This window comes from Lichenostomus cassidix, chromosome 2, assembly GCF_008360975.1.
Source record: "Lichenostomus cassidix isolate B80296 chromosome 2, HeHo_3.0, whole genome shotgun sequence".
Lineage (NCBI taxonomy): Eukaryota > Metazoa > Chordata > Aves > Passeriformes > Meliphagidae > Lichenostomus > Lichenostomus cassidix.
In genome coordinates, this window is record NC_139482.1 from 47,182,950 (window position 1) to 47,204,916 (window position 21,967).

Consider the following 21,967-nt stretch of genomic DNA (forward strand, 5'->3'; position numbering starts at 1 on the left):
CAATAAAAGTTAATAAAGTGCTATTGGCCTCAGGTGTGAAAATGTGGGATTTAATTTGTGCTAATCTGTGCCAGCCTAGGGAATATGGAATTCATTCTATGTGAGAATAATTTATTTGCAATATCCCTGACTGATATAAACAAAGCATTCTCAAGGGAAGGTGCAATAAAGCTAACAGAGAGGTGCAATCATTCCACTAGCCTGGCATTTCCCAACGGTAAAATGCAAACAGAACAGCCTTCCAAAGCTTCTCCCAAAAGGAGTTAAATTCATCTGCTTCAGACCCATAAGAAAACAATAATGCTTTGGAGGGCATCTGTAAAGAGCTATTTATCACCCCTTTCCTGTCTTCTTTCATTGAATTAAAAAGATGTTGATAGACAGGTTTACAGACTGACCAAAGGATTTTACTTCCAAGTTTGTCTGAATTATTTTATCTCTTTTCATATTTCTGAAACTGTCATTTGCCATCCTTCTCCAAGCATCCCTGTGCAGCAGGGGGAGGGGAAAGAGAGGCAGAGAGAAAGGGAAGTACCAGTTTGGGGCTGGAGCTGCTACTGCGCCTGTGCCAGGGTGATGGAGGAGGCTGGAGCAAGTGGGCAGACATCCTGGTTCTGATTTTGACCCTGCAGCTGTTTCACTGCCAAGGCACTTCAGCTCTGGGTGCCTTTCCCTCCTTCCTGTAAAATGTGGCTTACCAAGACTCAGCCAAGCCAGCAAAGAGCAGAAAAGTGCAGAATATTGTTGCTGCCACTAGAGGGGATCACTGGAGCATGCTGGGGACCTGCTGCTGCCACAGAAATGTGGCAAAGTTCTGCCGCTTCCAGGTCAGGCACAGAGCTGCCATGGCAAGGACTAGCATCAGGGCAAGGAGGTTGCAGCCAGGGGGGCAGTTTGGACAGGATCTCTGCAGTCTGCTCCTCGAATCCCCAATTTGCAGTGGACCCAGCAATGCTGGTGACAGCTCCTCTGCCACATTGTTGCTCTGACCCTTTTAAAATGACCCCCTGTGTGTATGTTCCCACGGGTAATTCACATTATCTGATGGTGGTGTTGGCCTACAACACATTTTCACGCAGACCACCACTCACACCAGTTTGCTTCTTAAAAGCCTGTCCTTGAACACTTAGTCATATTCTGAACCTAGCCTTACACAATTATTCATCCCTACAGCTGCCGAAAGCGTGACAACCCTGAAGAAGCTGAGAAACCTGTGGCATGGCATTTCCAAACTGCCACCGAGGAAGGAAATGGTATTTTTCATTTTTATGTTATGCTTGGTTACCTTTTCTGTTATCTTGTCAGCGAGCAAGGAAAAATGTTCACAGAGTCTGAGCATGAGCCATAAACATCTTTTGTGGTTATCAAATGCCTCTGTGTTTGCTTTGCTATTTAATTACAGGACTCACGTAGGGCATTTATTGTTTGCATCTGTTGCCGCTGTGAGCAATGTCTACTCTTCTGATCACCACACGAGGCAGTTTGTTATGTGTGTACCTGCCAGTGACATGTACCATCATCGTGCTGAGCAGACCCCCCTGCTGCAGGGGGATCTGGTGCTGCAGCTTGGTGTGTCCCTGAAATAGCCAGATACCACAGGGGCAGTTCCTCAGGATACCAAGTCTGCCACTGTGAAATGGTTGCTGGCTGAATGCTGAAATCAGTTTTTTGAGGTTTCTGAGAAGATTTTTCTTATTACAAAGTATTTTCTTCTTCTTCTATATTATATAGTATTATTATATATTCTTGTTACAAAATACATTTTCACAAAACATTTAAAAGCTCATGTTTTATACTATGATGATCTCAAACACATGCCCAGAGGGCAAATTAACTAAATCTCTAAATAAGGAGAAAAATGCATTGGCAGCATCATTAGCCAACCTCGTCCCACTTTCCTATTCCTCAAGCCTGTAGCTTTAGTGAATGCACTGAATTTTGTTTTCAAGCACCATACATCACAGTACTTACAATTTTTTCAGTTTTGGTTTCTCCAATTTAACTTTAGCCACGTTGGAATGAAAATTTGCATCTTGTTATGAGCAGTCATTTTTGGTCATCTGAAAAACAGAAACTGCACTAATATACTAATCAAAGCAGCCACGTTGTGCCCATTCTCTACAATGCAGCTTCAAAACTCTGCTAGCCAAGTAAAAAAAATTTGTCTTTTTCCTTCCATGATGGGACTGGAAGAAGCTATTTTTATTCTTAATCTGCTTTTTTCCAAGATGGCACTACACTAGGTACAGAATTAGCAAATTGCTCATTCTGTTCCGCAGGTTTAATAAGACAAGTTATGGCTGCAATTAAAATAATCCATTTGCTCACCATTTCTCTTATTAGCATGTGAACTTCAAATTTACGACAAGCAGCTGACTGAAATCTCTGGAAACCAGAGGTAAGAGGATAATCTTGTTCCCTACACAATGTGCTAGTTGCGGTCTCCTGGTATCCCAAGAAACAATATGTGTATTTTACAAGAAGATCACTAAAGAGATAGCAATTGCAATGTAAATCCACATTAGGGCTGCCCAGCTGCACTTACTAAACTACATCTAGTGGGAATCAACAAAAAAATTTCCTTTGGGAGTATGATTTCATTTGGCCCCATGGGAGGAATTTTACTGTCAGGCAGGTGCTTTGAATTCCACCTACCATCGGGTTAAAAATAAATGGTAAACCCTGAACCAATTTCAGTACATCTCAGTCTGTGTGGCAGCAGAGCCTGATTACCCTGAGCAGAGTGTAGGTGGTCCCTATGCGAGCGAAAACTGACTGATGGTCACCTATTTATTTGGGCAGGTGGCTAATGAAGTTTTCTAGATGCTGGATGTGAGATAACTCAGCCCAGATTTCTTACAGTCAGTTCTGACTCCAAAAATCAATACACAGTGCTTTCTTCTGCTTTAATATAACGTGTAAAACTATGTAAATCTTGGAGACTAGATTATGTTTTCAAAGCCATAAGCCACGCTGTCTGCTCACAAATGACTGTGGAGAAACTTGTAAAGTGTCCTTTGATCATCTGTAGGCTCAAATAAAAACAAAAAGGTTTCAAATGGAATTATTGCCACTTGCATGTCTATCTATACAACTGCATCCTAATTCCTCTAGGAAACTCACAAAACATGAATTATGCATGTCTTAAAATGTTACAAAGGCATAATATAAGCTTAGCTGCCTGTCTGAATTATTCTATTCAGACATCTACTAGTATATAGAGAGACTGAAAAAAAGGTTTTAGGTCTGACAGTGTCATTCTATTACCATAGAGATCAAAGGATATTTTCTCATGCAAGAGTTGACAAAACGTGTCTCTTTTAATGAATAAGAATTGGATAAAGCATGAGATCATAAATGTTTCACTAAAACACCATAAAATTCTTCCAACCATGAGCAAAGTGCTGGTTTAATTATTTTTGAAACTTTAAAAATTAACAAACCTATATGGAATCTTCACAACATGAACTGAAGAACCATGATGGCACAGTATGCCATTTTGTCATCAAAAGGAAGTCTTAATATATGACTTAGAGAACCCTTGAGGGCAGGCATTAAAACTTGAGGGGAAATTCAATCACCTTGCCTCTTTCAGTGCCTGTCATTCCCCAGTTCAAGAGAGGAGGAAGTAATTCTCTGTATGTGCACACAGACCTCCTACAGACCCTCAGTGTACAAGCTACTGTGATTAATCAAAAGTTTAAAATTAAACTAAAAAGCTCCTTTTATTCAATTATGATTAAACATCAAAGAAAGCAGTCTAGATTTTTTAGCAGTCTCCACATCTCAAGAGTTACTAATCAATATATTGAGAGCATCCAATTTTGTTTTGGAGGTTTTAGGGAAGGAAGGGATTGAGGAAGGAATAAAATGAATGATCCCATCAGGCAGGTGGATAGTAAACTGTAACAAAGTGGTGTTTCATACACTACCATGACAATCAGGTTATTGAAACTGAAAAATAATAACACAAAGAAAAGATGGAAGAATTTTTTTTCACAGCAAGTAAATTACTGCGCCTTGTGAGGTCTGCTTTCTTCCCATTCACTTCTGAAAGTTTGGGCTGAATGCTCCCCAGGCTCACGTGGCCCTTGCCTGCTTTCAAAAGTGGCTGCAGGGAAGATGCAGACAGAATACTAACATGCTGTGATCACCAAAGCCTCTTGCCAGGTAAGGATTAAAAATAATGGCGCTCAGTTTGGCAAAGCCATTGGCTGCACTGGCAGCTGTCACCCAGCAAGCAAATGGGTAAACCTTGGGTACCACTCTATAATGCATCGTCCCCCACAAACCCTCGAGTGCTTCACAAGCCCACACAACAGCACAGTTTGCTTCACTCGCACATCCCTTCAGACGTTTATCAGCTGAGTAATGCACATCACCACCACATGTCATTTGAAATGGGTAAGAGCACAAAAATCTCCTTATGACTCTAAGAAAGGATTTAGATAAGCAAAACATAATTAGAGAAGTGTTAGAAATGAGAGACACAAGAGCTTAGCATTCCCTCCCCTTTACGGAAACTGTTACAAAATCAGGAATGATTTCTACAGGCAGAGATCCTGGGTTCATGATCATGCAGTACAGTGCTACCACCAGATACAAACCTAGGCAGCCCAATGGCTAGTATTTCAGATTTGCCCCATGGAGTTAAGAATTGCCCATGTCTTCAATGACACATGTGGTAAAACCTAATGCCAATCTTGCTGAAGCTGGCAGAACTGACAGGTGAAGTCCCAGGATTATCAGCAACAGAAAACACAAGTGGCAAACTAGTCAGATCACAGAAAAAAACTAGTTGATTTCCTATGACCCTTGGCAACAATGCCTAACACTGCAAAGTAAATTTCTTTGTTTCCTTTTTAGGGTGGCCTGGGCTGATGCCAGAAATGGAACCATTCTTTTTCTGAATTCCCTAGGATTACTAACTCAATATTTCAACTCAAGTAGTGGGAAATTATGTAGACAAACCCTTCTTCTACTGAGACAGAAGACCTGTAAGTAATAGACAGCTGTTAATATATTTATTTAAAACAAGCACATACTATGAAGTAGTCTTTATAAAGTTGCTTTTTCAAGCTCTTGATTTTAGCAACCCTATACTGTTCAGTGAATTATCTTGCTCTTGCTCTTTCTGAGTTGCTGGATCATTAGGCAGGAGAAGCATGTCAGAAATTCCATGCAAGAACAAGCCTCTAGGTCATCTAGCTATGAGAGCATGCATTTTGGACTTCCTTTCTCTCCTGAGCCAGGGCTCTGGTACTGCTGCCAACTACCTTGCCTGAAAGAACTCAACAAAGGTTATACCTCACTGTGACCTAAGAATTCACCTTCACTTTGCAGTAGTAAATGGAAATTGGGACCACTTCAATAATAGAGAGTTCCAATTAGAAGTTAGGCATGATCCTTCCTAGTAGCTCTCACATACCATTTGAGTCTGGTGACTTCAGAGCACTTGTAAGGCACATGCTGACACAGAGCAGCAGTCTCACTTTTCATTCCCAACCAACAGTTCTATAACCAACATCTCCCAGGGAGAGGCTCAAGATCCAATCACAGGATCCCACCAAAGATAAGGATGCCAGCTGGCCACAAAAGCATGAGTTTGTCATTCTTAGAAAATGCCAGAAATACTGTTCAGGCTCATGGTAAATTAGGTGAAAACTGGATGTCTAGGGACCACTAAGACAGACCTCTTCTTTAAAGCTTTTCTGAGGGTCAGAAGATTAGCCAAAGCTTCCAGAATTCTTACTGAGGAGTTTTTTTGGTTGAAATTTTATTTCACTGTTTTTCAGGGTTGGTTCTTATTGTCATTGTCGTTGTTTGGTTTTTTGGGTTTTTTGGTTTGGTTTGGTTTTCGCTTTATTTTTTTTTTTTTTGTTTTAGCAGGCTAAACTGCACAGCACTCTGTCATGATTGTGTCCACTCTTGAATATTTTATCACTTTAGTGCTCACATGAAATGAAAGGGATGCACAGAATTATCACTGCAGTACTCTCTCTGCATTATTTACAATCTTGGAGGCTGCAGCACTTCAGCATAATACTGCTAACATAAAAAGGCAGAATTTCCCCTCAAGCCAGGATTTTAGTCTTGTAGCCTGCAGTGCAACATGACTGAAAAAGGTCTATGAACCGCCTTACATCTCCCATTCTTTATCCACTACTTTTTAAATGCTGGCATTCTGATGTGCAAAGCATCCAAAGAGATAAATATCTATGCTTTCAGCAGAATGGGAATTAGTAAATTCCTGTGCCTCTAGGGAAGAATATAAGGCCTTGTTTCACCATTCTGCCCAGTAATTCCCACCCCACCCTTTTCTTGCCTTGTTAAAGTCCTCTGAAGTTGCCCTCATTTCCTTCCATGTCTTGTTCAAAAGCTGAATGCAGATACAGAAGAACTCCTCAAACGATCTGTCATGGGTGAAGAACATGGGATGGAAATCGTTGCAGGTCTCACTGGCTAGAAACAGAAAAACAAGTGGGGGTGGAATAAAACATGTACAGGCAGGAGCTTAAAAAAAACAAACATAAAATACAATCAGCCACAAAACTTAGAAAGCAGTATATTTGAGTGAAATCCCAGTTCTTGGAGCAAAGGATGTCAAAAGACTACTGTGAAAAGCCAGCCTTGGCCTATAGTCTTAAAGACAACAAAACACAGCATAGACCCTGTCTTTAGGAGGCCAACAGCAAGAACAGGTAGCAACTACCTGTTTGCCTGAATATTCTCTCAATGTCTTTTGTTTATGCCAAGTTTTGTTGCTCAGTCTGGGACAGAGAGACAAAGGGAAAGAGCACAAGTCTCCTCATCAAAACAACAGCCTTCCCCACTGCTAACAGCATGGTCCATCTTGCCTGCTGAGAACCAAGCACCAGGCCCCATCACTCACAAAATAGGATTAGAACAATGTACACACTGAAATGTGAAGATCTGCTGACACAGCAGAGGATCTACCATATTGTACATGGATATATCACAGAGATAACAAGAAAAATGTTGACAGACATAGAGATGATAATATAACTGATTAAATTTGCTCTTTGAAAGTAACCAGAAGCAAAAGCTCTTCTTCTATAAAAATGGTTCTTCTATAATCTATTAGAATTATACGTCTGTTATCTGAGACAGAAACAATAGAAACCAACCAAACAAAACCAAAGAACAATCCCCAAACGTCCTTATTTTTAATCAAATACTGGCTTTAAAGAAGAAAAAAACCCAAAGAATACTGTAGTGACAATCCCAAAATGGGAAAAGCAGGAATGTGCTGTTATTCTCCTTGAGCAAAGAATGAATTTTCAAGAACTAAGGACTGAAGCAGTGCTGACCTCTGGGCACATCTGAGCAACCTGGGTAAAGAAGGGCTTTTAGCCAAGAACTGAAAAAGTCTTTCAATTCTGCCATGATTTGCAGGGCCACTTCAGTAGGTTGCATATCTACGTTCTTTAAAAAAACCAAAGCAAAAAGTCAAGCTGAAAAAGCTTTCTTTATATACCTAGTCCCCAAATCTCTCAGCTCCAGCTTTCACCCTTTCATAAGTGATGTTTTGAACTTTCCATCAGTCACTCATACGCCTAAACAGCATCATTGTTCCTTACTTAGGATCAAACAGCCACTACTTAGGCAAGCTTCCTCCTTTGCAAGAACAGCGGAATTATCAAGCACTGGGAGAAATCACATTTTTCTGAGGCTGAATCACTGTCTGACATTTGCCTTCTCTCACTGGAACTGGAGAAATTAGAATTAAGACTCTGTGCAGGAGGATGTGAATGGCTCAGGCAGGCTGACTCTCTGCACCAGCTGCAGACACTTGGTCTTGGTACCTCTTGTAGCCACAAAATTGTCCTTTCAGTGTGTTTAGTTACCTCTGCTGTACCAGCAGCTCTTCTGTAGGAACAGGAATTGTGTTTAGAACCACCTGAACCCTCAAAGAAAAACCATTTCTGATCCTTCCCAGCATGCAGTATTCAAATTATAATGCAAAACTGTGACGCTTAATTGTAAATTTGAAGCTTAATTTTAACATCAAGTTTACTAAGATCTAATCAATTCTTCAGCTAAATGGCAAGGATGGGAGTTAAATTTGGAGCACAGGTTTAATTCTAATCAAGTAAACTCCATTTACTTAAAAGGATTTGCAGTCAAGGGGGAATTAGTCAAAGCAGGGACCTATATTTATGAGGAACCACTCAGAATAAAATGCCTCGGGTGTGCTTTTCACAGCGCCTTCAGCTTCCATTCATTCCACTGGAGCTGCAAGGGCTCAGCACTTCCAGTAATCAGACCTTCAGCCTGTAATAATGTCAGGACACAACAGAACAGATTCTCAGAGGGCACTTGTCTTTAAGTCATGAAATACTATAACCATGAGTAGAAATAAAACAACACCAAGCAGAAGAATGCAGCCAGTACCTTCACTGTATAAATCACAGCATGAAATAAGGCAATAACCCTCGACACGCACTGGCCTTTCTGATCCTCCTCAAAGCCTGAGTTTCTCACTGCTCCTGCTCATAAAAATCAATAAATCAAAATTAATGGAAAGGCTAGGGATTCTCAGAAAAATGATCATTGGTTCTAACTCGTGCTCCTTATGATGATCAGCCCCAAACAGTATCTACTGTGGTGACTGTTCTGCATGCAGAATCAGAGATGGCACCTCTCCCCACCTGATTTTATAAGTAGGCAATATAAGATGTTTTATGCCTTTCAGTCTCAAAATAAAAGAGTAACCCACTGTTACTGATACAAATGGAGAAAGCTGGGCCTGTTAGAAAGCAGGATAAATGTCTTAAAGCACAAAACAAATCCTAGGAATAATTTGAAACCAAATGATAAACAGCTTCTTCAAAATTCCCACCATGATCCAGATCGCAAAGAAAAGAAATACAAAATAATAGAGTTCAATGGAAGAATCTTCAGGCTGCAGCTCTAGTTAAATCTGTACTGCTCAGAGTGTTTAAATATCTAATGAAGGATAACTGTTGACCCAATACTTTCTTTCTCCTTTTGACAGGTGAGATGAGGATGAAGGAAAATGTGATGCTGTTGTTGCTATTTTGTTGGGACCAAAATAAGACTGAGTTAAAAATTGCTCTTTGCCCACTCTCTCCAGCCCCAAGTCAGTGTCTTCAGTATCAGAGCAATGCCTCTCTCTGCAGAGTGAGCAAATTTAGAGGCTGCTCAGTTTTACTAAATAAAAATTTCTTGAATGTATTTTTTCACTAACATACAATTTGACTGGTTCTAAACTCAAACAGAAGTCCAGTCTTAGAAAAATTTGGAGACCTTCTGCATAAGATCTGTGTGCAATATTTCAGCCTTTAAGCCCAGCACGTTCTATCCATAATTTTCACAAGCAGGGACCAACCACATTTACAACCACATAAAAACATCCACAGGGCTGCAACGTGGGGACACAAATCATCATGATTATTCACCATCAAGTTTTAATTACGCCTCTGAGAGATCACCTTCGGAAGGCAAGCCACAGATGTCTGGCTTACATAAATAAGGTGAAGATCTTGTTGATTTTCCATTCTTGGCACAATTCTTGGAACTGTAGATCAAAATGCCACCTCTCAGGATACAAGGAGTCCTTCAAGTTTCTAACTGATCTACTAATGGAACTTTGAGGAAGAAGCTTAGTTCATTTCTCATCAGAAATTGCACTGGCAAAAAGAGAGCTAATTTGTACCTGGGAGTTTATGTGGTTCCTACAGTGTGTATTTTTAGTGTCTACTCAACACAATTTTGTCTGTGAGTTGTTTCCTAAATTACAATAACAACATTCAGGCATCCCAAACTGTTTGAGGAGTAAACAGATTTGACACCTTACATTGTTCCTCCATGGATTAGTGAAAAACAACGGGGAAAGAGTGAGAAAGACCAAGAGAGTTGTACCTTAATTTTGTACCCCATCTCTAAACACATTTTCCCAGGAGACAGATCATCAGGGTTGAATTTCTTTTAGCTGTGTCAAGAACAGTTGCATATTTGCATAAGCCTGTCTTGAAAGGGCACAGATGATGTGATGATGTTTCAATAAGTGTTTCACTTGAAGTACAGCAGAGAATTAAATTTCAAAATTGCTGTGGGGAATTGAATACGGACAACAGGGATTTCTCTATGCAAGACAGACTCCAGGAAAGGACCAGTGCACCAGACCAGACCAGACCAGACCAGTGTCACCTCACTGTCCAAAACAGTATGAACAAAAGGCCACCAGTTCAACAGAAATTGTCTGATTGCTCTAAGAGCTCATTACATTTTCCCCTCACGTTGAAAAGTAGACTACATATAGATATCTGTAACAAGTTTCCACTTGCAAGGGAAGGAAAAGATTAATACAATTTTTTATCTTAGATTGTTTTGTGGAATACTTGGGAGTAACACGGAGATAAGATCTCCCTGTTCCCAAAGCTAAAACAGCAGGCAGAGACACAGTAATACACTCTGTAGGTGAGGTACTGCCCTTGATCTTAAGAAAACTCTGGTTTCTTTCTGACTCTGCTAAACTGCTGTGTTGATACTGCTCATCCCCCACTGGGTCTTTAAAATGGCATGTGGTCATTCTGACCTCCCTTGTGAAGTTCTTGAATTCAAGAAATGAAAAGGGTTCTACTGGTATGAAAGCCATATCTATCTTGAAGGGAATGTTTGAAATTAGGAACCACCCAACCCATTATTTACAAAATCCATTCATGATGCTTTAGAGGATCAAGTTGAGGTGACTTAAATGGTCTCTTTTCTGTAAATTTAAGGCTTGGACCCATGAAATTGGGAGTGCATATGAAAGACAATCACAAATGAGATACTTCATTCAAGGATGTCAGCCATGTACAATCAGTCTGCAAAACTTGAATAGACCTGACTAAGTAGATAATAAATAAAAGTGATGAAGTTGCTGTGCACTCTCAAATATTTCAAAAACAGCCAGTCAGCTTAAATCAATCATATTATTCAGTCAGCCATCTAAATATGGTCACCTGGCAAAAATGCTGTCACACAGAGAGGCAGGCAGGCACCTGTGGTGAGGAGTCAGCCCCTGTGCAGGGGGATGGTATTAACAGATCCTGTGCACCCTGAAGCTCATCAAGAAAAGCATCCTGAAATTGCATCGGCACAATTTTGAGATGAGGGAAGCAGTGATGCAGAGCCCTGGGAAACAGGTTTGCAGTGTCCCAGGGAGAGAGGGGTTCAAAACCATCTCCCTGTCTGAAAGGTGTCTGGGAGCCATGTGATCCAATTTTCAAAGAGAGCTGTGCTTTCTCTTCCTGAGCTGCTGCTTAATTCAGTGTGAGTCATTTATCCCTTCAGTTGTTTTCCTGATTTCACAGAATGGAGATGATAATATTTCATCAGAGAGGAGGCGGGTGGAAAGAACCACTTCACTTTCAGAAGTGCAGCAAGATCCACAAATGAAGGGTGCGATACAGACCTTGGAAATATCATCTCCACTTGGCATGGCCTCCTCTGGGATTATTATTTGCCAATAACACAAGAACCAAAGAGCAACTAATTCTCACTAGCTCTCAGAAGGAGAAGAACTGTAATTTCTGGTTCTCCCTGAAGATGCAATACAGTAAAAATAACTACTGCCATGACCATTTTTATATACGCAATCAAAAATTCTCTCGGTAACACAAGAATATGTAAGAAAAAGAGCACCTAATACTGCAGAAATACAGTGATTGCCAAATTTTCTGTACTGCTGATCCCTGTGGTCTGCCGGCAATAATTTGAACCTTTGGCTACCTTTCTGGCATGTGATAGGGAAACAGTGTAATTTAAAGGAAGGCAGGTCACTGGCAATGGCAATGCAGTAATGAAGTAGTAATATTGCTGCCAATCGTGCAATTTTCTTTCCTAGGGAACAGTTCTTTTTAGAAGACTCAACTGGTATTAGAACAAAAGCCACCGAAATTGCCTAGCAACACAGGGCTACAAGAGAGCTTCAACATTTTACTTTACCTGATCACATTTTGGTTGGAATAGAAACTATAAAAAATTGCTACGTGTGCAGCAAAAACCATCAACTCAAACTCCTAAGAACATAAGGCAATACCATTGCCTGAACCTGTGAGATCTATAAAGGAGCTGTAGAGAAACTGGAAATAAAAGCACACATAAAAGGCATCCTACGGTCTGCAAGCTTTCTCAAGGCTGAGAATAAATTTTAATATGCAATGAAAAACAAGGATTCCATAAAGCTTCAGGACTAGGATGTTCATGACATATGCAACCCCAAGCTCTTCAGTAACTTCCCCAGATTTGCTTTAAAGGTGACTGGTGCTATGTCAGAAAAGCATATCCTCGCCCCAAAATATCATTAAATAAAGGAGTCACTCTTTAAAAATCCACCTCTCCCACTGTCCCAAATAAAAGTGGTCAGAGAAGAACCCTGACTATTGCAGCACAATTCCATAAAGCCCCTCTCTCATCACTATCAACAGATTCAGCCATCCAGAAGTGGCAATTAGTAGGTGGCAGACTCACCCTGCCACATTCAGAGCTGATGGTGAACAGAAAGAAACCAACAGAGCCAGTGATGTCCCCACAGGAAAGCTGACTTTGTAAAGACAACTCCCTTTGCAACTCTCAGTAAATACAGAGATATCACTGCACCCTTCTGCCTAGAACAGACCTGAAAACTGAATACTATGGTTTGGAAATGCAAACAGAAAGCCAAAGTACAAAGAGAAGAATTGATAAAAAGGCTCTTAATATGCAACTAGGAAATTAGAAAGATTACAAAGAGTCGGTATTGTGCTGATAAGAGTTCCCCATCTTGTTCAAGAGCAGCCTATTTTTGTTTGTGACAAAACAGGTGCCAATTATAAATAAATCTGAGCTGCCTCTGCAATCTGTCACAGCACACTGCTGGGCAACAGGAAAGGGCTCTGCTTCCCCCTTAATTCTTCCACTTCTTCCAGTAATAAAAAAGCAGTAATCAATAACAATAAAAAATGTAGTTTTAAAACTTGATGGATAAATTTGAATATAATTTTCAGAAGTGAGGGAGCACTTCATATGAATTAGTCATAAACTTCTAGGAGAAAACTCCTTGTGAGTGGAAATCTTGGGAAAAAGCAAGGGCTCATATTCATCATACTAAAAAAATAGTCTTGAGAAGAAAAGGACATAGATCCGCAAGCACTGATCTCTAAGTATGCTCTGGCATATTTACAGTATCCCTGAACAACAATATAGAACCATAGAATTACCTAGGTTGGAAAAGACTTTAAAGATTACCAGAATGTTAGTTGATTAAAGTGTTACATTTGCTTAGGGCCTAGGAACTCTTTATGGTCACTTCTAGCAAACATATAGAATAAGAGGGAAGTAGACATTTCAAGAAGAATCTGCAGAAGGTTGTTTAACAAATAGACATGTTATACAAAACCTTTTTACAAATGTGAACACTGCCTCTCTGTTAGGTTTCTGTCAGGTTCCTGATGTCTTGGCAAACCACCCAGGGTAATAATGGCTATATGAAAGCTCAAGAAACACCAACCAAACAACCATATAAAAAACCATTTCTGACAATTTCTAGGCCCACAGATTGTCTGCTTGAAGTCCAGCAGACACAGGTAGTGGCACTGACAGAAGGCCAGCTAAGCTCAGACCTATCACAGGAAGCACCTTCTCACATCTGTTCCACGTTGATTCCCTGTTCCTTTGCCTGTTGCACCCTTTCTCTTCTAAGCTCTCAGAGAAACTAGACTTAATCTCATCTCCAGACAAATCAGAAAGAATGCCAGTGGCAATGGGGAGGTAGATATGCAGCATTTATAAAGAGCAGCATAAAGGCAGTCAGTTAACCTGTGCAACCACACTTTTTAGCCCTACAGGACACATTGGCAAAGTTTATTGCTAAATGCTACATTCTGGCGCATTTTCTAATAACTATTGCAGCACCTCAGACACAGAACTCTTGAGCATTGGGGTCAGAAGTTCCTGGGTGTAGAAAAAGCAGGCACTTGCTCTGCTTCTGCTTGTGGATCTCCTTGGTGTCACTTCCCACAAGCATCACAAGAGAAACTGCCTTTCATGGCAGAATTGCTGACTTCTCATGGCTTACTCTGACTGGTTTAGAGAGCACCAGCTTATTGCTTCTCCTCCTGAAGGGATTCTTGCTAAAAAGCAAATGCTTACCTCTAATTACTCATTTTCTTTATTGGGAAGTTACACAGACTGTATTACAGGTTATAACTCATTCCTCTCCAAAGACCTTCTGTGAGATACTTCATCAAGAACATACTCTGGTTACCATTTGAAATACAAGCCATGCTGTTTTGATTCACAAGAGAGGAACTGTCACTGAAAATTAATTCTGCTTTAAGTAGGTTGGCTAAGGCTCCATCTGTAAGCAAAACTTAAAGGAGCCCATGAAAACCTTCAGGAAAAACACCGCAAACAGTAACCTGGGAAGTCTATGAATTTTTTCAGGTTCCCCCTTGCTACCTAAGCAGGTCCTATTCCCTGTTCCCAGACATGGACCTCCTCATTAAAATCAAATCTTTCATATTATACTGTAAAGAAACTATGTATTCCTTGTGTAAGACAGCTACAGGAAAGAACATGTTTTTTGGGGTATTTGGTCTTCCAAGTGAGCAACAGTCAACTACAATTACAGTCAACAGTCAACTACAAGGGACAACTACAAGGGAAAAAAACAAATGAGCAGATGGAGAAGCCAACAAACCAACAGTCAAGTCAGGAAGGAAAATAATCTTTTTCCTGATACCAATGCATTCCTACATTAGAAAAAAAGGTTGCAACTGAATTACCCATGCCGACCTGGCACAAACCATCTGTATTCACCATCAGAAGTGTCTGTATATGAGATGCCTCCTCTGCTGCACTCTTATGACAGGCTGTTAGGCTGCCTTCAGTGCCCCCATGGTGGGGGAAGAGAAAGGCTGGCTGCCTGATACCTCTGCCTTATCAGTCAGGGCAGCTTCCAAAATGTAAATGCTGTGAGAACAAAGGTCCAGTTACCTAGAAAGTGAGCTGAACTCACCCAGCTCCTCTGCCATCACAGAAAATGGAACAGTACAAAAGCATTCTAAATTCAACCACTTGCTTTGAATCAATCCCAGATTTACTCAAAATGCCAAGCAAGGTAACAGACTGAGATACAGGAGGAAATTGCATCAATATAAATTAAAAAAAAATTGTGAGTTAAGTGAGGGAGTTCACAGTATCACACATCCTAGAGCAATGCCACCTCATCTTTCATATCAGATCCATTCTGAGCTACGCTGAAACTATATTGCGTGCTCAAGAATCAGGAGATGCACACCTAGGATTGGTCCATGACTTCTTTCAAAATATGTGCTCCAGATAGGACAACCCACCCTAGCAGTAACACCTCTCCTCCCTCCCCTTCTGCATCTCCTGTACCTCCTTTAAAATATGCATATGCATATTTATACATGCAGGCACTAAATTGCCAAATAACATCTTTTCCCCCCTACTTTGTGAAAATAAAATTTGAGAAAGAAGAAACTGGCCACCGGATACAATTCTGCACAGGTAAAATCCTGTGCAGTATGCCCCAGGCTGGGAACACTCCCCAGCACGTCTACAGCCCACTCTCTATTCCATTCTTGGTCTGCCATGGGCAACAAGCAGCTCTAAGCGTGGCAGTGACAACATGGTGATCTGTGGGGAAATCTGTGGGCAAATCTTCCCACTCTCAATTGTTCCTGGCGCCCAGATGGATTTGCTGAGGCAAAGGCCATTAACTCATGGTGAAAACTGCACCTTACTTATCTAACTACAACCACCTAAATTATTTTCTTCCCCTGCAAATTTTCTTAATCTGTAAATTATGTTTTTATCTCTCTGGGCTAGAGTCCCAAAGTCAGACTGACAGAACAAAAATAAAACTGCTGAAGCATACTCTTTTAACACAGACCAAACTGAGTAATTGCTACTCACAAAATGGGAAAACAGTGATATGGCAGGGTGCAAGCTGCTTGGGAAGCATTGATCCTCAGTGCTTTTTAGTGTATTTATCCAAGATTGTCACCATAACACACTAAGTGCCAAGCATCTTCAAATGGCTTTGTGAACATTAATCAACCTCTAGAAGGACAGTAGTTAGCACTAATTCTTCAAATGTCAAACATAACATCTTGAAAGGCAAACTGAAAATCAAGTTAATTAGGCCTCAGGCTTAACAAGAGAAGCTATTTAAAGAACACATTTCCAATTGGCACATTCAGTTCATAAGTTACTCCACTGGAGTTTTTCACTTCACAGACCAATAAGAACTAAGCTGTGCAATCCTAGAGCTCACAGAGCATAGTTTTGGATAGGTAGAACTACTGTCATCAAAAGTTATGTTTTAGAAATGTTTAATTAGGCTGTAATATTGCCCTACTTTATGTTATTGCTCTTCTTTATAGGCTGAAATATTAAACCAGCATTTCAGTCATACCATTATGAAAAAAATAGCATGTTAAACCATTGCAGTTCAGTCTGAAAAACAGGCCACTTTCTTGAAGGCATTTTAAGGAGTGAAAACATTTTAAAATTAATTCCTGTCCTATATCCTAGGGCATTTGCATTATATACTAAAAGATATAATTCATTATAACTCCAAAACTTATAGTTTCTAAAGAAGCTTAGAGAATTACCTAGTTCAGGATAAATGAAGTAGTGCAGATTCTCTCCTCATGATGCTGGGAGATAAAAAGCCCTTGAGTACAAATGAAGTGAATACATGGGAGACTGGGAGAGGAAAGAGACCCAGACAACACATTAAGACTAGCTGAGATCACATCTTTGTAAAACATCTGAATCAGGACAATAAGGACGAAATTTGGTCTACTGCATAATATCTCTAGTGTTAATAACAACACAGTATTCCCTGGCACCTTGTTCCATTATTTGTCTAGTCTCTAGTTTTGCTCTTGTCATTGGTATTTGATATATATTTTCTCTTTTGTATTGTAAATCCATTCTTTGTTTTGTCCTTGTTGAAAACAAGAATTGAATAAAGTAATTTTTACATCATGCCTTGAGGTTCCTGAATATGTTTTTATCTTTTCAATCACTTTAGTCCATGCTGGCCATGAGTAATTGCTTAATTTTACCTTGAGGGTCTTATTTTCTGAAGTGTAGTATCACTCACTCCAGAAATATATCTGTATGCATGATGATCACAGAGTAGAGACATAGAAAGATGAAAATAGGAATCTCTCAGAACAAAGAAACAAACAAAAAAAAAAAAGCAGGCAAAAGCATTCAGCTGAAATTTCTCTGTTTGGCTGTATTTGAAAAAGGATCTAAGCTAACCTTCTTAGAAATTCTCTCCTATTACTCCCATTGCAGACACTTAGCAATTTCAGACAGGAAAAATGAAAGTCATCTTGTATATACAAGACCTCTCTTTGTTTCTGCATTTCAGTTTAAAATTAGTTCTCAAAATTTAGGATTATTGCTTAGCTGTTTTTTTACAAAGCATTATCCCACTCATGTCTCAAGAGACATTGTGTATGAGGCAAGTGTGCTATCCTCACTTTTATTAAAATAAACTCATTCATAACACAAGCTAAACAATGTATACTCATCTGAAAAAAATACCATCATGCCCTAAGAAAGCACTTTTCAATTTTTTCTTTACTGAATCTGACCATCTATGACATCTCTATGCACAGGTTATTAGCATCTATTTAAGAACTGTGAAGGAATACACTGGGAAAAGGAAAGTGTTCCCCAATCTACTGAGACAAGTTTCAGAAATAACATTTCCAAAACAACCATTAAGAAACAATTGAGATTTCCAATGGTTTTTTAAAGAAATAACTACATTTCTTCATTGCCCATAGGATGGGTTAGATATGTTGGTTTCAAAATTACTAAGGCAAAAGAAGCATCAGACTGATGTTTTTAGAAAAATAAGTGTCAACTCTTTTCCATTTAAACTTGTGAAAAGTAATAGAAACTTTTCCTGTTAGATTAAAATTCAGCAACCAGGAGTTTTTCCCAGCAAGGAATTACAGAGAGTCTGAACTGAATTGAATTCCAAATCTCTGTGGTTTTAGTTTAGGGATTGCATTTGGATTATTTTTTAACTGGAACCCCACCTGGTTCAATATCTGGCAACATCTCTTGATATTTTTGAGCACAAATTGGCACAAAATTAGAAAGTTCATTGCTCTTGGCAGCTCAGCAGAATGGGTCAACTGAAAAAGGAACTGTCTGTCCCCAGTTGCAAGTTGTTGAGCCTGGAGAATTAAAACCTGGTTATTGCAAATATTTCTGCTCCTGCTGGAGAAAACTTGCAGCCATGCTGCTCCATGTATCTGAGTGTATCTGGCTGTCACAGGGTCAGAGCACATTATTTCTCTTTTCTTACAGGTTTCTGCCTCTTGCTGCCCAAATGTAGCATTAGCATCAATCCACTCCCCTTGCCACAGTACAGCAAAGGAGTTCCAGCTTAAACTGGAACCATTTCAAAATAGACTCAACTGATTTCTCCTTGTGTTATCCATTTATTTTGCAGAGGTCAACAGCTCCTCAGACAATGAGATGCAGGGGGTTCCACTTTTCTCTAGGAGATTTAGCAGGAAGCTAAAACTTACAGCCTTCTTGTTTTTCTTCTCGTGCCTGAATGACAGGAGGAAAATTTCTTTGAAAGTAAAATCAGTATGGTTAGGTTTTTAAGATATAAGTCCAAGCTATCAGTGGATTTGGACAGCACAAATGTCATTCCAGCTGAAGCTGTTCTCCCTTGCCATGCTCCAGCAGACACCCACACTACCAGAGGAGGGATTTCTGCCAGCTCCCGGAAGGAGCAACTCAGGCACATGGTTGAGGACATAAAGCCACCTGGGCAGTGCATGTCTCTGTGCCACAACCCTGCCTTGGTGCCTGGCCTGGGCAGGGAATGGGCAGCAGAGAACCTTGCTCCTGTCATACTGACAGTTCTGTCCCCCAGTTTGGTGTTTAAACTTGTACATAGCCACAGCTCTTTCACGCCCTCATAAAGGCTTCAGGTCTCACAGAAACCTAGGTTTTCGCAGCTACCCACATGAAGGTACCCCAATTACGTGCCAAACTCACTGCTAAATAATCTGCAAGAGAATCTGATTTATATAAAACCCTTTCTTAAATCTTGTCCCTTCTTTCACCATAAAATACGCTTTCTCTCATGAAGTCCACTCCCTCTGTCCTACAGGAGGCCTTGCAAGCAAGGCAGATTTTTAATAACTTTGTCATGCAAGAAGAATACAAAAGCAAACACAAGGCTTATACTTAACACAGAGAGGAGGGAAAGGTGAAATTGGTTATTGTCACGGCTGATCTCAATAGCAGACACAGCTTCAGAACAAATTTTGAAAGTAAGAACATATTGAGGTGAATAGAGACTGGAATAAATATTGCACAGGCTTACCAGGAAGGGATCAAGTCTGATTCATCTAATCTTTGACAAAATAACTCTTGTTTTTCATGGCTGAAATGTGGTGGGCTTTATCAGCCCAGAAGATGATTTAGTTCTCCCGCATCTGACTTGATTTAAGAAAAATATTTTGATATAACTCTGTGTGCCAGGCAGAAAATCAGTAATTCATCTGGACAAAATAGGATTTGATAGAAGAATTAGTGTGGTGGGTGAGGTGAAGTTCACATTTGGAAATGAAAAAAAGAAAAGGGGAGTTATCAAGCTAGGGACAGTACTGCTAGAATTTCTAAAAAGTCAGTCTCAGACTCCATATTTTTTTAATGACTTTGGCACACAAATCTAAGAGTACCTCTACAAAATTTGCTGGAGCCCAAAATTGGTGGAACTGTTTATGGTATCATAAAAGAAGATCAAAGTGTCATAGAGGAAGGACTTTGAGACTCAGAGAAATCAGAATGGCGTGGCACTGAAAAGATTTTGAATAATAAAAGGTATTTCTGCTCTAATTTGAGACTCATCAGTTGTAAAAAATAGAGTAGACAAAAATACAATTTGTATGCAGACCCATCATTATGACAAAACTCCTAAGAAAAGCAACAGTAGTCCTAAAACACAATCACTGAGAAATTTCTAGCATGGGTAGTGAAGTATAAAAATGATGTGATACAGGGCACTGGTAATAGGCAAACTGGAACAACACGTGCAATTCGGGGCACCTGTATGCAAGATACAGGAATTTAAGAACACAAAAAGAAGGGCTCCTAAAATGGTCAGCAAGTGGAGAATGGTATTGAAATGGACTGAAAGGTCTATGCTGGTTTAGTTTAGCAGGATGAAAGCTGAAATGAAATAATAGAAATACTTGGGGCAGAGGAGAGAAAGAGAAAGAAAAGACCTGTTAAGTACAGAACAAATCTGGCACAAAGATTTACAGATTTAAACTATTTCTAAATGTATTTAGACTGGAAATGAAAAGGTTTTGAACCTTCTCTCTCATGCATGAAAAGAGCAATAATTAATACAAGGATGCAGTTCAATAAATCCATGAATAGGAATATATGCTGTGTCTGCCTCCAGTGATCCAGTTCTAACCCTTCATTTTCACTTCTGCAGTATTGCTGTTTTCTGCATTTACATCATTAAGCCCAGGCGAACTACCCCTTAGTGCCTGGGTGTTGTGGAACTGCTGCATTCATTTGCCCTACCTTAATTTGACTAATGTTGATTTACTGAATTCTATATTTCAAGAAAAAGAAGTTACTCATCCTGCACAATGCCAGAAATCCTTTTTATTTAAACCTTTGTAATACTTTACTGGAACTAAACTGCACTAATGATGGTGTTACATCATCAGTCACAAGTAAGCATTAGGGAACTCAGGGACAATTCAGAACATTTCAACAATCATTATGACATTCCCGTCTTAATGAACAATAATCGTGTGCACTGTTAAATGTACAAAAGTGGAAAATAAACTAAGGAACCTGTCCTGTACTCACACATGCTTTCTGACAGTTTCATAACTATTAAAAATATTGCAGTTACTTTTTCTCCTTTTCCAGTTCAACCACTTTTCTCATGTGATCCCCTTTGAAAGTGTCAATATGTTAAAATATTCTTTGTGCTTTCAGTTGAAGTGTCTGGAATTTCAGGTAAACACTACAATACCCTCTAACCTTTTGCAGGAAAGCTCACACCTCCTCTGCAATGTAGAGGTGCACCAAAAATAGCATCACCTTCAGTAGGTTTTGGTCATCAGCTGTGGACCAGAATACATCAACTGGGACTGAACTGATTCAAGTTTTTCTCACCAAGATAAGAACTGTGCACCACAACTCAGTTTCTTTGAGCATAGAATAGGGTTAATATTTATTTTCTTCCTCTGAGGGTGATTGTTTAGATGGTGTAATACATATTGCTTGCCATGGTAAATCTACCATTATCTCAGAAACAACTTTGTCCTGGGCACTCATTATTCAATTTGGTCTTGATGGGAGGCAGAGCACTCAGCTATTCTAGCAAATCAGCTCTCCAATGCTCCAGCAAGATGGTGTAAAAGTCAGCTCCATCTTAGACTCCCATTGACAGAAAAAAGAACAGGCAGATAGAAATGAGGCACAATAATTCTTACTAAATAGATTACTTACTGTTACTGAATAGTTGACTGATATTTTCCAATTAAAGAGATTATCTCTCTGATAAATCATCACAGAGTCTTAATAGTCACCTCTCATTTAAATACCAGTTTCTGAAAGTTGGTGCTTTATTTTTTAGTAAATCCCTAAATTACATAAATGCAGGGAAATGTCAACTCCAGCCATTCACCCCATAATGATGGTGCTGCCACATCTAGTACTGAATGTGCCACAAACAAGATTCTTTAATTGTGCTGTGAATATATTGTTTGCTGCCTACAAACCTTTACTTTCCACATGCTGAACAATTTTGCAAGTGCTCTTAAGGCAGCAGTGGGTAACAGGTAACATTTTGTGACTGTCAGCTGCTATCCCAGCCAAAAGAGAAAGTGGTGGTTATGTGCAGGTC

At 39.7% G+C, this 21,967-nt stretch overlaps 1 protein-coding gene across 4 annotated transcripts in view; it reads right to left on the reverse strand.

The window, feature by feature from the left end:
- Positions 1-21,967, reverse strand: part of ELMO1 (engulfment and cell motility 1) — a 303,034-nt gene that overhangs the window by 96,691 nt on the left and 184,376 nt on the right. For all 4 annotated transcript variants that reach the window (XM_085051421.1, XM_085051418.1, XM_085051420.1 and 1 more), the window contains one exon: positions 6,326-6,462. In XM_085051421.1, the coding sequence (XP_084907547.1) occupies positions 6,326-6,462 (137 nt within the window). The remainder of the gene's footprint in view (positions 1-6,325; positions 6,463-21,967) is intronic.